The 15,922-nt window shown below is 47.0% G+C and overlaps 1 protein-coding gene across 3 annotated transcripts in view; it reads left to right on the forward strand.

Moving 5' to 3' along the window:
• Window positions 1-5,628: 5,628 nt before the first annotated feature.
• URB1 (URB1 ribosome biogenesis factor) overlaps window positions 5,629-15,922 on the forward strand; it is an 82,105-nt gene continuing 71,811 nt past the window's right edge. For all 3 annotated transcript variants that reach the window (XR_005793181.1, XM_040484048.1, XM_040484047.1), the window contains exons 1-4: window positions 5,629-5,883; window positions 8,852-8,991; window positions 9,836-9,987; window positions 10,952-11,084. Coding sequence is in view for 2 of the 3 variants with exons in the window: in XM_040484048.1 (XP_040339982.1) it covers window positions 5,742-5,883; window positions 8,852-8,991; window positions 9,836-9,987; window positions 10,952-11,084 (567 nt within the window). In the remaining variant the exon portion in view is untranslated. The remainder of the gene's footprint in view (window positions 5,884-8,851; window positions 8,992-9,835; window positions 9,988-10,951; window positions 11,085-15,922) is intronic.

The following is a 15,922-nucleotide window of genomic DNA, read 5'->3' on the forward strand; positions in this document are numbered from 1 at the left end:
CTTCTATGATACGTTCGATAAAACTAAGAACCCACATGCGTACACTGCTATTAACTAAACTCCCGACTTTATTTGTAGTTCACCAGCTTTCCTCTCAGGGTCTTTTCTCTGTTCCAGATCCAGCCCAGGGTATCACGTGATTTTAGTTATCGTATCTCCTGAATCTCATCTGATCTGTGACAATTTCCAAGTCTTTCCTTGTTTTTCATGGCCTTGACAGTTTAAAAGAGCACAGGTGATGTATTTTTTAGACTGTCCTTCAATTTGGATTTATTTGACATCGTTCATGTGACTGGGCTGGGTTATGGGTTTGGGGAAAGAGACTGCGAAAGTGATGTCCTTCTCATCATATCACAGCAAGGGGACAAGATAGCAACAGAACTTATCACTGGTGATGTTAGCCTTGATCACGCAGTTAAGGTGTTTACCGTGTTTCTCCACAATAAAGCACCAATTTCCCTCTTTCCTAATCTAATCTTTGGAAGTTACTCAGTATGTCTACACTGGCGGAGGTGGAGGGAGAGTGTGAATTAAGCTCCATTTCTTGGAACAGGGAGTATCTACGTATATTATTTGGATTACTTGTATAAGAAAGATTTGTAAGGAAACTTGGTTTGTAAGGAAGATTTTCTCCCCAATTTATTTTTGCAATCATTTTTATATCATTGTATATTATATCATTTTATATCATTTTATATTATATAGATTTATGTATATTTATTTTATAACTTAGGTGATAATCGAATACTATATTCATTATTTAGTCACTCATATTATTTTATTGGGAATTATTTCCGATTGGTTCCTGTGTCCCTCTGACATATTCCCTCTCCCTTGCTATTTTTTTTTCTCCAGCATTTTGTACTTTATGGTACTACAAGATGCTCCAGGCTTATTTTATGTGTGCTCTGTCCCAGCCTTAGAATCAGCCACTTCTCCAAGGAGTCATGGTTCCTTTTATTTGATAATGGTATTAAAACCCAAGTTCCGGGCACTGGGTATGCTAATTACTACCGGCCCCTTCAGTGAACAGAACTAAAAAATATATGCGTATGTACCAACCTAGGTAGAATGCACCCATATACTTATTTCAGTATCTCTCCATCTCTGTTTACATTAAGCTAAACATGAGATCATACTGATGTCTCTAACTCTAATCCAGTCCTACAGGGTTCATTCTAGCCCAACCTTCTCGATTATAGGTAACTTTCCTTTCCAGTAGTTGGAAGCGTGGCCCACATCTTCTCCCATCCATTTACTGATTTCCTCAACCCCAGGATACATGAAAAGCAGTTTCAGAGTTGGTAACCCATATCGCCGTAACATGGGTCTGTTTTTGAGTCTATATTCTGTTCCCCTGGGCTATTTGTCTAGTCTTTTACCATTCCCTGTAGAATTTGATTATTAAAACTTTGACATAGGTCTTCATACATGATAAGGAAGATCTCCTTATTCTTTTTGGCTTAGCCATTCACAGACCTTTATCTTCCCGTACAAAGTAATCATGACTTTTTTGAGTTTCCTAATTTTGATTGAAATGGCAATGGCTTTATAGTTTGATTTAGGAAGAGTTAACAAATTTGCAACATGAAGACTTTCTTCTACAGACACAGCATGTCTCTTTATTTAGTCAAATCTTTTACAATGTTCTCCTTAAACATGCTGTGCACTCTTCTTTAGTTTAATTCTGAGATAATTTACTGGTTTCCCCCACTCCCCTTCGTGAATGGTGTCTTGTTTTCTATTACATTTTTTAAAAAAATTTTTTTTCAACGTTTATTTATTTTTGGGACAGAGAGTGACAGAGCATGAACGGGGGAGGGGCAGAGAGAGAGGGAGACACAGAATCAGAAACAGGCTCCAGGCTCTGAGCCATCAGCCCAGAGCCCGACGCGGGGCTCGAACTCACAGACCGCGAGATCGTGACCTGGCTGAAGTCGGACGCTTAACCGACTCCGCCACCCAGGCGCCCCTCTATTACATTTTTAAATTAGCTACTGCTAAAGTAGAGGGGACGATACTGACTTGGTAATTTAATCTCATATCTGACAACCTTGTGAAACTCTAGTTACTATTTCTGTTGAATATTCTAACTAGATGACAGTTTTATCTCTTTTCATTCTTTCATCTCTTTTTTGTCTTACGTCATCTCATCACCCAAGATCTTTAGTAATAGACAGTAGCATAAACAGTGGGTATCCCTATCTTTCCTATTGCCCCCCGTCACAATTCAAGTGCATCTACAGTTTTTCTATTACGCCTGATGATTGCTGCAGGCTTTGGGACATAGAGCCTTTATCAAGTTTTTTCTATTCCTAGTTTTATGTGAATTTAATAAATCATAGATTTTTTTTCAAAAAATAGATTTCAAAAAACCTTTTTTTTCAAAACAATATGCCTTTTCTCATCTATTGAGATAATAACTTGTTTTTCTGCTTTAATCCATTAATGTGGTTAATGACAGACATATTAAACCATCCTTGTATTTCTTTTTTTTTTAATTAAAAAAATGTTTATTCATTTTTGAGAGACAGAGAGACAGAGTGTGAGCGGGGGAGGGGCAGAGAGAGAGAGGGAGACACAGAATCTGAAACAGGCTGCAGGCTCTGAGCGGTCAGCACAGAGCCTGACATGGGGCTCGAACCCACGGACAGTGAGATGATCACCTGAGCAGAAGGCAGATCCGCAACTGACTGAGCTACCCAGGTGTCCCTTGTTTGTTTAAGTACAGTGTTGGTTCAGGTTGGTTAATATGTTATTGACACATATGTATGTCCACAAGTGAGATTAGCCCATCATTTTCTCACTTTGTGTTACCCTTAAGCTAGTTTTGTATTTAAGTTCTATTAGCCTCAAAAAAGATACTGGGACACTTTCCTTCTCTCTTGTTTTATGGAGCAAACTGAATAAGATAAAGATTATCTGTTTCCTAAAAGATTGGTAGAATTCACCTAAAAATTACCTGTACCTCGAGAAAGGCTTGATGATCATGTCATTTTATTGAATGATTGTTGGTCTATTCAAATTTTCTGGTGCCTTTTGTGCCAGTTTTGGTACGTTTGCTTTTTCTAGAAATGTATCCATTTTTTTTTTAGTTTTGAAAGTTTTGGGGATAGGTGTTTCTAATATTCTTTATTATTTAAAATCCTGCCAGTTTGGCTTACTTAATCTAAAAAACAAAAACAAATAGCTTTTGGTTTCTGGATATTCTTTAGTTTAGTGTTTGTTTTTTTTAAATTCTCTTTGTAATTGATTTCTCTCCTCATCTTTGCTTCTTTTCCCTTCTTCTATCTTTGGGTTGTTTCTGTTGTACTTTTTCCAATTCTTCATTTGAACATGTATTATTAGCTCATTTGTTTTCAATTTTTCTTGACTTCTGACAAAAATATTTTAAGCTATAAATTTTCCTCTAAGAACTGTGTCCCGCAGATTTTGCTGTATGAAGTGTTCCTTTTGTTGCATTCCAAATCTTTCATGATTTTCCAGATGCTTTCCAAGGGTTACTTAGATTTTTTCTCCCTCCCAGCCTTATGGGATTTAAAAAAAAAAAAAAAACACAACAACTGTCTTCTTATTATCAAGGTTAAATTTTATTGCTTGGTGGCTAGAGAACATGGTCTGTAAATGTTGATTTTTTAAAAAATTTACGGGGGCCTCTTTTGTGGCCTAGAACATGGTCAATTTTATGTCTTTCAATGTTATTTCAAAAGAACATATATTCTCTATTCATGGGTATAAAGTTCTATTACTAACTATCAACATGAATATATTGTTGTTACTCAAATTTTCTGTATTTTCTAAAATTTCTGTGTAATGAGAAGACGGTAGGTAGACCAGTCTCCATAATACCCTTGAAATTATCATTTGATAATATTTTATTCTCTAAGTTGGGTGTGGATTTTGCTACATTTTGCTGTTCAAAGAATAGGGCCGTCAATTCAATAACCTTGTATTTTGAGTGGTCTAGTCTAAGATTCTGGTCATTGACATAACACATGTTTATTGAGAACATGGCTCTTGTACCAGGATCAGTGCAGACTTCCTGAGTGGATTTGGAAGTATATTTTTAAAAACTGAGGGGCACCTGGGTGTCTCAGTTGGTTAAGTGTCTGACTCTTGATCTTGACTCAGGTCATGATCTCACTGGTCATGAGATCGACTCCTGCACTGGGCTCTGTGCTGACAGTGCAGAGCTTGCTTGAGATTATCTCTCTCCGTTCTCTCTGCCCCTCCTCCCATTGGCGCCCACTCTCTCTCCAAATAAATAAACAAACTTTTAAAAAAAGGCAATGAAGGAAAATAGAGGAGGGTGAGAAGAAGGGGAGTGAAAGATGGATAGGAAGAGCCCACATGAAAGGAAAGTATGAGTCATATGAGGTCTGGGCAGAGTTTCAGAAGAAACAGCAAGTGCAATAGCCCCATAAAGGATACCAGCTTAGAATGTCATGGGGCAGTGGTGTTTATCTTTAACAGAGCAGAGTGTTCTTCGGGACAAATAAAGCCCTTTCTCTCCATGAAGGCCTTTAATATAGAAAGCCATGTCACTACTTGGAAGTTTACTACTTGAAAGTTTGGTAAGCCTGATACATGAACGAGTGGGGTTAGGGATCTGGCATCAGTGACTCATGGCACTAGGCTGACTGAGTCTGAAGCATCCATCCACACACTTCTGAGCCACTTTAAGTTTTTACTTACTCATTTAAACCTCTACTTTACTGCAAAGCATTTAATTCGGCTTTCAAGTCATTGACATCTTACAAGAACACAGAACTTTTTGTCCCCCGTCAAAGCAGTTTTTCATACACAACGTATCACTTTCTCAGCTCAGGACAGCCCCAAAGATTAGGTAGGGCTGGCTCTGCTGGCTCCATTTCAAGGACGGGAACTTGGATGTGGAAGCCGCTGCACTGTTCACGAAGGGTTTTCACAGAAGTTACGTCTCTCCTCGCACCTGCTTGGCCAGAAGAGCTCACGTCCTCCCATTAGTTTGGGGAAGCCTGGGATGGAGGCCAGTGTGGGGCGACATCCCACCAGACAAGCCGGTCTGGTTCGGCCTGTGAGACAAGGTGCGGTCAGAGTTAAGGGCACCTGCACGACCCTCGGCCCAGGTGCCAGAGGAAGACCTCCCGCTCAAGCCCGCCTGGCATTTAGCCAGGGGCAGTCACCCTCCCGGCCAACCCGAAGGCCCTTAAATAGGGAAAGCATCGAAGCCCGTTGTTTGACAAGAGAGTTCTTCTACCGGCAGCGTCAGGGCGCCCCAGGTCGAGAACTGATCCGACTGTGCAGCCGCTTAGCACCGGGGCTCGTGCCCCCAGGGAATGGAGAACCCGGGGGCTCCACCCGCCAAGACCCTCGAGAGAGCCGCTGGGGGCAGGAGGGCTCCTCCTCACTGTGGCAGGGCGGTGTCGGTTCGTCCTAAGAAGCGAGCGAGCCAGCGTGAACAACAGAAACAGGAGAAACCTCGGGGTTCGGCGCCTGCGGCACCTCCCCGAACGGTGTCTAGCTTCCCGGCCGCCCGCCCTGGTTCAGGCCCCGCCCCGCCACAGGCCCCGCCCCTTCCGCCGGCCCAGTCGCGCAGGCCCGCCCCGACCTCCCACTGAGGTCCCGCCCCTTCCGCCGGTCCCGCCCCTTCCTGCGCACGTGTGGGCACCTGGCACGCCGAGGTGGTACTCTGCTGTCCGCGCGTCCTCTTGCCGGGTTTCCTGGGGTGTAGATCCCGGCGCGCCCCTGCCCTCTCGGCCATGGGGGTCCCCAAGAGGAAGGCCGCGGGCGGCCAGGACAGCACGGCTCTCCGCGCGGGCGCAGCCAAGCGGCCCCGCTCCGAAGAGCTCACGGGCGTGCGCTTCAAGGCTGAGCTGCGGGGTCCGCAGGGCGCGGAGCCGGGTGAGTGCGGGGCTGGCCGGGGCGGGGAGCACGTGCGGGCGAGGCGGGTCGCGGCCGCGTGCCAGGCTCAGCCCTCCTCTGTGCATTGTTCGGTCCCGGAGTCTCAGAGCCGGGCCTTCCGGTTTGCAGACGGGAAACCGTGGTCCCGGTGCTCGGGCGTCCAGGGTCCCGGGCGGCCGGGGCCGCTGTAGGGCCGCGCGCTGCACTGTCTTGCCCTGGGCTGTCAGCTGGTGGAATCCGCCTTGCTCGGTCGTGACAGTTCCACGCGACTGCACGCCTTTGGCCGGGCGGCATTCCTTAGCAACCTCTAAAACCTCTATTGTAATTGTCAGAGAAGCATGTATGTATACTTGCCGAGTCCCAACTGTGAGTCAGCTCGGGGCCGTTCATTGAGACGGTTTGCTGGTTCTGTGGCCGTCAGCGCTATTTTCAAGAGCTTTGAGCCCCCAACACTCAAGCTGATCCGATGACATGTAATAAACTACCGCATGAAGCGTCCCAGGGACTGGTCAGTTGAGCAATATGGAACTGGTCTAGTCACTGGACTAGTGACCAATACGGAACAGATTCTGTAATTTCACTTTCTGAAAAGTGTGATCACGCTTCACAACCTCTTGTAATCCATTGGAAAAGTATGTAGGTTAGGAGGGAAAAAATGCAATTGAATTTTTAAAAGAAATTTAAGGTGTTTATTCATTTTTGAGGGACAGAGAAACAGTGTGAGCAGGGGAGAGGCAGAAGGAGAGGAAGGCACAGAATCTGAAACAGGCTCCAGGCTCCGAGCTGTCAGCACAGAGCCCATCTCGGAGCTCAAACCCACTAACTGTGAGATCATGACCTGAGCCGGAGTCGGCTGCTTAAGTGACTGAGCCACTCCTGAGCCACCCAGAAGCCCCAACAATTGAATATGCTAGTATGTGAGAGCACTGGTAGTGTGTCAAAATAGAAGTGACAGCATTTCTCCCTGGTTAAAGAGATTATTAAGTTGGCCAGGATAGCCCCACTTAACAATTTGTCCTCCCATAAATTTTGTTTTTAAACATTTGATGCCTGCAACTGCCAGCCAGTGCTTTGAAGATGATACCTGCTTTAGCTCAGAGTGCTACATTTCAGCCATTCGTTCATTTCTGCGTTATTTACTAGGGGCTGTGATGTGCTAGAGAGAAAATGGTGAGTAAAAAATCAGACCTGGGCCTTGCCATTCTGGAGCACATGAATAGTGAGGTGGAGAAGGCAGGTGTCAATGAATGTAATTACATATGAAGAGTTCCAAGTAGCAGTCCCCCAGAGGAGAGGTACGTAGGGCCTTCAGTCCTCAGACCTAATCTGGGGGCTCAAAGAGGTCTCCGCAGAGGGAGTGGCTTTTCAGCGGAGTTGTAGGTTGGGGTAGGAACAGGGACAGGAATCATTCTGGCAGAAGAAAGAGCATGCTTAGTGATTTGAACGATTGTATTCACGTACGTGTTCACGGTTTTGCTCAGGCGGCTCCTTGGCATTCAGGTGCTGCATTTGAACAGGTCTCAGAAGGAAACTCGGGTTGACGGGCAGTGGGTACAGATGAGGTAGTTGGAAGACACGGCGAAGCTGAAGTCAGTGGGTGAAGGGGTGAATCCGTTGTATGAGATTGTGTTGAATTTGTGTTTGAATCTGGTCTCTCTCTTGGATTCTGTCTCCCTTTTGATGTGTTCTCATAGCTTCCTGTGATGTGATCTCCTGACAGATCAGAGAAGTACAATTGACAGATGTTGGGGGTTTTGATTTCATCCAGGCATTAGGAAAGGTTTTTTTGTTGTTATTTTTGTGTTGTCTTTTTACGTAGCTTTATTGACATACGATTGACGTAACTGCTGTAAGTTTAAGATGTACGATGACAGGTGCCTGGGTGGCTCAGTCAGTTAAACATCCCACTCGTGGTTTTGGCTCAAGTCATGACCTCACGGTTCGTGAAATTGAGCCCTGTGTCGGGCTCTGCGCTGACAGCGTGGAGCCTGCTTGGGATTCTCTCTCCCCCTCTTTATCTGCTCCTCCATCGCGCGTGCTCTCTCCTTCTCTCTCAAAATAGAAAAACTTGGAAAGATGTACAGTGAGATGATGACACACATATACTGTGTGAAATGATTACCACATCAAGTATATGCTACAGTACTGTTAATTACAGTCAGCATGCTGTACATTAGATCCCCAGAACTTACTCATCTTTCTCATTATTTTTTTTTCTTTTAAGCAAACTCTGGCCGCAATGTGGGGCTCAGACTCTCCACCCCCAGATCAAGGGTCGCATGCGCTACCTACTGAGCCAGCCGGGTGCCCCAGAATGTACTCATCTTTATAGCTGAAAGTCTGTACCCTTTGACTGACATCTCCCCATTTCTGCCACCCCCCAATCCCTGGTCACCATTCTGCTCTCTGTTTGTATGAGTTTGGCTCTTTTAGGTTCCACCTATAAGTAGAACATACAGCGTTTGTCTTTCTCTGACTTACTTCACCCTGTGCCCTCAAAGGTCCATACATGTTGCAAAAGGCAGAGTTCCTTCTCTCTTCTGGCTGAATAATATATATACACTTAGATACAGATCAGCTACGCCACATTTTCTTTATCCGTTCTCTGATTTTACCCCCTTCATGGAGGTGAGTGTATGGCTTCAGGGTTAGATTGGTCTAGACCCAGAGGGTGCCCAGGAGTGGATCGATGTCAGCGGTGGGGAGGATCCCTGCCCCTAGAAGGCTTGGCTCTAAAGCTCTTCCTTTGAAAGTTGTTCCCCTTTACCTCAGTGGAGATAGAGAAAAGGCCATGTCAGAACTCTGGATGGCCCCGTCTCCGCATTGCTGCCGTGTTCTCCCTCCGGGTGAGCGGCACCTCCAGCCGCCTGGATGCTTCTGCTGGAAACCTGCCTCTGTCGCAGCCGCGGCTGTGATTGTTGCTAAGGAGACCGTCCCTGTTAACATTTGAACGTTACTCTTATTTCAGCCTTGGAAGCATTTGTCACTGCTGCCAAGAAGCTACCGAGGGAAGACGTGTATGATGTTGTGGAAGGGTACATAAAGATTTCGGTTGAATGTGCAGAGATTTTCCAGCTCCTGAGCGGGGAGAAGCGGCCGGAAAGTGAAGTATGTCATTCCTCACCTGGCTTGCTGAAGAGAAGACAAAGTTCACGCCACTATGGTGTTGAGCTTGATGGAGAGAAATGTGATAGAAATTTCCAGAACATTATCACCTTTCTATAGAAGACTGTGTTTTGTTCCTGTGTCATAGGAATACATCCAATTTTGCATCATGACTTTTTAAAGCATGTGGATGGAAAGTGCTAAGTTCATGTTAGTGAATGATACCAGAGGGAAGGACCATAGACCCTTAATCGCAATGCACTTGGTTTTGCCATGGTTTGTTTTTAAGCAATCTCTGCACCCAACCTGGGGCTCAGACTTGTAACCCCAAGATCAAGAGTCGTATGCTCCACCAACTGAGCCAGCCAGGTGCCCCCTTGACATGGTTGGTTTGTTTTGACAAAAGGGAAATAGGTAGAAACTGTATGTCATAGTTGCAGACACATATTGAGTTGAGACTTCTGGTTCCAGAGAGGTTCAGAATTCGGGATATTTATGAACCTGTTGAAATCTCAGGGTTATTGCTGTAAGACTGTCGACCTGAATATCCCCAGAGCAGGGAGGTCCAGTCATGAGTAGAGATCGCTCTTTTCATTTCATTTTGTGTAATTATAAGCAGGGAAGAGTTCTCCACTTAGCTGGACCGTGGGAGCAGGACTAATTCCAGAGCTGGGGGTCTGCCGAGCAGCCTGTGAAGCTGTCACCTTCCTGCCTTTGGCTCAGGATGTGAGCAGGCCTGTCATGCACGTTGAAGGTTTTAAATGACTGGCTAGGACAGGCGGAGTGTATGTATAGAGGAAAAACAGAAATGAGCTGATCCATAAGCACTTTAATTCTGTCTTTGCAGACACTATTAATATTTCAAGTTTTTGAGGCCATACTATTGCGGACAGCGAGCGACCTTTCCCATTTTCATGTTGTGGGAACCAACATCGTGAAAAAGCTGCTGAACAGCCACATGAAGCTCTTGTGTGAGTCCCTGTATGCCTCGGGCTACAGGTAAGTTGCCCGCTGTTATGTGGCAAGACCAGCCGTGGGCTCGGTCTGCGTTCAGCTCTCTGGGAGTGCTCTTGACCTTTCCTTTCCTCGTAAAGCCATGGCTCTGCCTCTGCTTCCCCTGGGGCCAGCCCCTCACACCATAGACTCCTACCATGCGTCCTTGTCACGCCTGTGCTGCTGTTCTTTTTGCTGTTATGGGAACACTCTGGACATTCTTTACGTTTCCTGCCCTTCTGCCCTAGCGGCTCTTTGTGGTCACTGCAGTCTCCCTCCCTGTCTCCTTCAGGACCCTGTGGTCCAGAAGTGTCATCTCAGGGAGGCCTTGCTCCACTGTCCTCCATTTGCTGTCACTTTCTGTCCTTTTAGCTGGCAGGCAGAAGTATCCGTTTGCAGGTCTATTTGTGCAGCCAGACATTTGACATAATGTTCTAGGTCCGTCTATTGACTGTCCACTTCCCTTTGCTGGAATGCAAGGTGCATGCAGGCGGGGGCCTTGAGTGTCATATGAGATGCTGTCTTCCAGCACCTCGAACGGGGCCTGGGGTGTGGTAGGCACGCAGTCAACCACGGGTTTTGGGGGGCAGTGGAACCGAAAGGCAGCTGAGAGCTTGCTTTTGGAGACGCCCGCTCTGAAGACGTCTTCGTGCCCTCAGTGGCGGGGACGAGCCGCGGGTCTCCCAGTTACGTGATGAGTTAGTGGGGAGAGACCTTGCCATCTTCTTTGTGTCTCACATTTTGTATTCTTGGATCCTCTTCAGACTCTGTTTTTAAGCTTTATTTGGAGATTGTGTGAAGTTTTGGTTTTGGGTGTTTTTGTTTTTGTTTTTTTAAGCATGCCTGCCTACCTGTTTCCTTCCTTTTTCTGATTTGGGGACAGCAGACCGCACAGACTGGAGTGCACTTGGCTTTGCAGTGAAGTGGCTTTGTGCTTCTGCTCTTCCTCACGTGCCTGATGTTCCCACAGGATGGCTCGAGCCTGTCTCAACCTGATGGCCGCCATGGTGACCCAGGGTCCTGAGGCCGCCAGGGACGTCTGCAGCCATTTTGATTTGAATAAAAAGACCTTGTACACCCTGGCGACCAAGAGGGATTCAAAGGTGAGGAGCTCCCAGCGTCTTGTACCTGCCGTGTGTTTCCTTGCTCTCTGGAGGGCCGTAGCAGTTTGTCTCTTGTCCTTTCTTCGACCTTGGTCTTCATGTGGGCGGAGTACAAGGCCTGTATGTGTGGCAGAGCCTGGATGACAGGGACATCTGAGGACGGCTTCTCTGGGGGGTCAGCATCGCCGTGCCCTCCTGGCCCGTGAGGATGACATAGCTCGTGAGCGTCTTCACAGAGTAGACGGAATAACCTCCCACGTACTTCGTGGGGTGTCCCGGTCCTGGTCCTATTCTGTCCATTTTGGAGAAAACCCTTGGAAATTTCAACTAGGAAGTGGCATCATCAAGGAAGATACAGCTTTTTAATGTTTCTTTTGCCTCCTGTTTGTACGTCTTATAAGGAGTAGGTGCTGGACTGTGCCAAAGAGAATTGAAGTGTGAATGGTTTTCAGGAGAGCTTTTTTTTTTTTTAGATGTTTATTTAGTTTTGAAAGAGAGGGAGACAGAGGAACTGAAGCGGGCTCTGTGCTGACAGCAGTGGGCCCAATGCGGGGCTCGAACTCACAATCCATGAGGTCATGGCCTGAGCCGAAGTTGGACATGCCCCTCAGGAGAGCTGTGTTTTTTTTGTTTTTTTTTTTTAAAAAAAAAAAAAAGTTCCCAGACGACTGAGTGGCTCAATCGGTTAAGCGTCTGACTTCAGCTCAGGTCACAACAGTTTGTGAGTTCGAGTCCCACGTTGGGCTCTGTGCTGACAGCTCGGAGCCTGGAACCTCTTCGGATTCTGTGTCTCCCTCTCTCTCTGCCCCTCCCCCGCTCACATTCTGTCTGTCTCTCTCATAAACATTAAAAAAAAAAAGAAAAAAGTTCCCTGGTGGCCCTAGAAGTTTCACTTGGGTTGAGAGAGGTTCTTGAGGAGAAAGCACGAGTTTGAGGACTCAGAAGCTGCAAAGAGTTGTGTGAGCCCTCCCTGCTGGCATGGCTGTGCCGTCGACAGCTGGGTCTCCGTTCTCCACACCCCCATCCCGAGCGCAGACGGCAGACCGACGGTCAGCAACCTGTCTGCCCAGGTGGAGGGCCACGTGAGCGTGATTTACCTCCGCACCCCATTCTCTAACTCTTCAGGGATTCGGAGTTTCCGCACCTCCAGGTAATAGACTGAAGGTTAATCATAGTAACACCAAGTAACTTGTATGGCTTTGGGAGGTTGGGCCCCGTGTTGAGGGTTTTCCTGGAATTACAAACAAGGTGTTCCCTGAGGAAAAAAAAAAAAAAAAAATCCCAGGTCTTAGTGTCTCGCGGATTCTCTTTTTTTAGTACTGTGAATTATTCACATACTCTGTGTCAACAAATTCCGTTCATTGAGTGATGGCTCCTGACATTTAAATGCATCTCTAAAAAGAATCTGCGTGCCGTTTGCACATTAGGGCAGATGTCATGCTTCTTTGGTCTTACCTGGCAGTCAGCCTGCCAGTAATTACCCATCAGATTCCCTCCCTGCTTCCACTCCCTCTCTCTTGACCTCAACTAGCTCAGCCTCCTAAGTAAAATATGTCAGTGCCCAGACCACCCACCAAGACACGACTGGGGCGTCCCTGCCTGAACTCCGGCTGTAGGCCGCACCCGCTTCACCTCGGGGTCTCGGCAACTTATTGTACGTTTCCTCGGTCTGTAAAATGAGAATTATCGTCAAGATGAAAGTGTTTTTACTTTGTGGCATATCTTAAATGTTTTGTTTCAGGAAATGGTTTTAGACAATAATTTTTTTTTTTTCCCCATATAGGGATGTCAGGGAGATTAAAAAAGAGAGCAGCACAGAGAATCCCCACCTACCTGTCCTCCAGCTGCAGGCACGGCCCCCTCTCCCACATGTTTGGTTGTTTCGGGACGGTCTAGTGCCACAGATCCCACCCGGGAACCACATTTCCCCGTAAAAATTTCAGCGTGTACCTTTAACAAAAAGTGAGCTTTTAAAACAAAACCACACTACCATCACCACACCTAATACTGCTCACAATTCTTAGTATCAGTGAATGCCCAGTTCGGTCTCCGTTTTTCCCACTGTCTCAGAAATGTCTTTACGCTTTGTGATTCAGATCAGGATCCAGACAAGGGCCACCCATTGTGTTTGGTGGGTATGTTTCTTAAATTTCTTCCCTGGCTTTGAGTTTTCTCAAAGCCCCGCCCCCCAACCTTTTTCTCATGCCCTTAGGTTGTTGAAGAAGCTGATAGATCTATAGATCTATTTTTTCTTAATGGGTGTGTTTTAGCATCTTGGAGGGAATTCTTAAAGCTTTGTGAAAAGAGTTATTTTTCATCCAGCCAAAGAAAGCGCTGTTCAAATCCTTTGCCAGAGAGCAGTTTTACCAAATATGTTTTGGTCTATTTTAGACAGCATTTTGCGGAACGAGCCGTAAAGAGCCCAGGATGCTTTCTTCCTAGGATAATAATGCTGTGAAGTCAGAGAGTAGGAATGGGGCATGTGGCCCTCTTGCCTTCGATGGAGCTTGCTGGGACGGAGGGCAGAGGCCCAGGGGACAGTGAGGGGCTGTCTGGCTGGGGGCGTGAGCGGGAGGCAAGGCAGTGGCTGCTTGGAGGGGGTGCACGCTGTGTCTAGGGTGATCTTGGTGTGTTCACAGTCAGGGGTCTGAAATTGGGGGCTGGCTGGGATATGTGAGATGGAGGCCGGGAGGTGAGGACCCACTTGCATATCAGTTCAAAATTCATTGCTGGGGGGGCCCTTGAGGGGATCTAGTCCAGCTGCTGTGTACAAGCAGGATGGAAGGATCCAGACTGGCACATAACTGCGACCGACCTTCCAGGGCCCTGACTCCCAGTACTTAAGTGGGCACCCCCCCCCACCCCCCCAAACTTGTAGAACCTTTCCAGCCAGCCAGCTAGCAGTACCACACTGAACCTTACCAGGCAAGTTTTGGCATCTCACCAGCATTCTTGCGGAACACGAGGCACACGTGGGTCGAGATAACAAGTTACCTGTGCTTGAGTTAGTTGATGTGTTTCTTTTAACGAGGCATCTAGATAATTCGGGAGCGGTGGCTCCTTTAAGCTTCCTGAGGACAGGGACGGTATCTTAGTCGTCTTTGAGTCGTCTCTCAGCCCGAGATTATGGCGTCTTGAATATAACTGCTGTTTGCACACCACTGAACTGTTGTGTTTTGAAGGCACTAAAGCGTTGCAGGTACGCTGAGGAAAAGCAGCTCACTTTCAAGACCTTAGTGGGGCGCCTGGGTGGCGCAGTCGGTTAAGCGTCCGACTTCAGCCAGGTCACGATCTCGCGGTCTGTGAGTTCGAGCCCCGCGTCAGGCTCTGGGCTGATGGCTCAGAGCCTGGAGCCTGTTTCCGATTCTGTGTCTCCCTCTCTCTCTGCCCCTCCCCCGTTCGTGCTCTGTCTCTCTCTGTCCCAAAAATAAATAAACGTTGAAAAAAAAAAAAAATTAAAAAAAAAAAAAAAAAAGACCTTAGTGACCGTGGTACCCAAACTCTGTCTTGTGAGGAGGCCCACAGAGTCGTCCCTGGAATGGGGAGCTTGGTTTTGAGCGCTTAGTGTATTTGGAATAAACCAGGATCGGTCTGAGAGGGTCTTGCTGAAATGCCGTGGGGCACGGATGGAAGTGTAGACCCAGTGAGGACAGCGAATGTGCAAGGCCTCCGTCTGGATGTTGCAGGGTAGGGGTCTGATGGCCTTTCTTTTCTCCCCAAGAAACAGACACCCGACAAAACAAGACAGAATTAATTCAGTTCTCATGTAGAGGCCTAGGTGGTTCCAAGTGCGATCCTTGCAGATTGAGAAAAAGCAAGATGAAAATGCCGTGGCAGCTCGGGGAAGAAAGCACTTGTCCAGTCAGACGTAAAGTCGAGCACGAGGCAGTATGTTTGTACAATTATTTCCTGTTTTCCAGTTCCAGTACGTACTCACTTTAGTAGCTGCATGTCCTTGAGTGAGTTTTTAAAGCCTGTTTCCTCATCTGTAAAATGGGCGTAGAAGGCGTCTCCACCTCAAGTTGTTCAGAGGAGTAAATGAAGTAACAGATGTGCAGCCTTTGACTTAGTGTCTGGTATAGTGAATGCTCAGTAAATGACATTGGCCGCCGCCGCCTCCGCCTCCTCCTCCTCCTCCTCCTCCTCCTCCTCCTCCACTTCCTCCTCCTCCTCCTCCTCACCACCACCCTGCCACTACTAAATGGAATGGAACCATCTGGAAGGCAGACTTCTTAATCTTTCCAGGCATTCAGGGAACTAATTCTCCATGGCATTAACTTATTTCCTGGCAACCAATTAGGGTATCTTTGGAATAACTCAAGTAGGGAGGAGGTGACAGTTGAAGCAGTGGAGGATCCCAGCATATGAGCTGCTGCTGGTACAGCCAGTGAGCGTTCCACATGACTCCTGGCGTGTGAACCTGATGAGGAGACACGCGTGTGTCTTAAAATTACTGGCAGGGAAAGCTGATCAGATGGCCCCCGCGACTTCCCCTGAAGTGTTGGCTACTGGTCATGGCCTGTGGGCCTCCTCGGGGACGCCCTCTGTCTTGGGTCGCGGCTGACACTGTCTTGGGTCATGGCAGAGTAGTGCAGATGTCAGTCCCAGGAAGGCCACGCAAGGTTGGTAACAGGACAGCGTCTGGGCCGCGGTGTCTGGTGTGAATTTATAATACCTGATAAAACCCAGACAGCACCTCATTGGTGTCAGCAAAAGCAGAACCAGTCTTTCCATTGGCTCTGGATTTTCTTTTTTTTTTTTTTTTTTCAACGTTTTTTTTTTTTTTGGACAGAGAGAGACAGAGCATGAACAGGGGAGGGGCAGAGAGAGAGAGGGAG

This window comes from Herpailurus yagouaroundi, unplaced genomic scaffold (assembly GCF_014898765.1).
Source record: "Herpailurus yagouaroundi ecotype Mexico unplaced genomic scaffold, PumYag 162, whole genome shotgun sequence".
NCBI classification, from domain to species: Eukaryota; Metazoa; Chordata; class Mammalia; order Carnivora; family Felidae; genus Herpailurus; species Herpailurus yagouaroundi.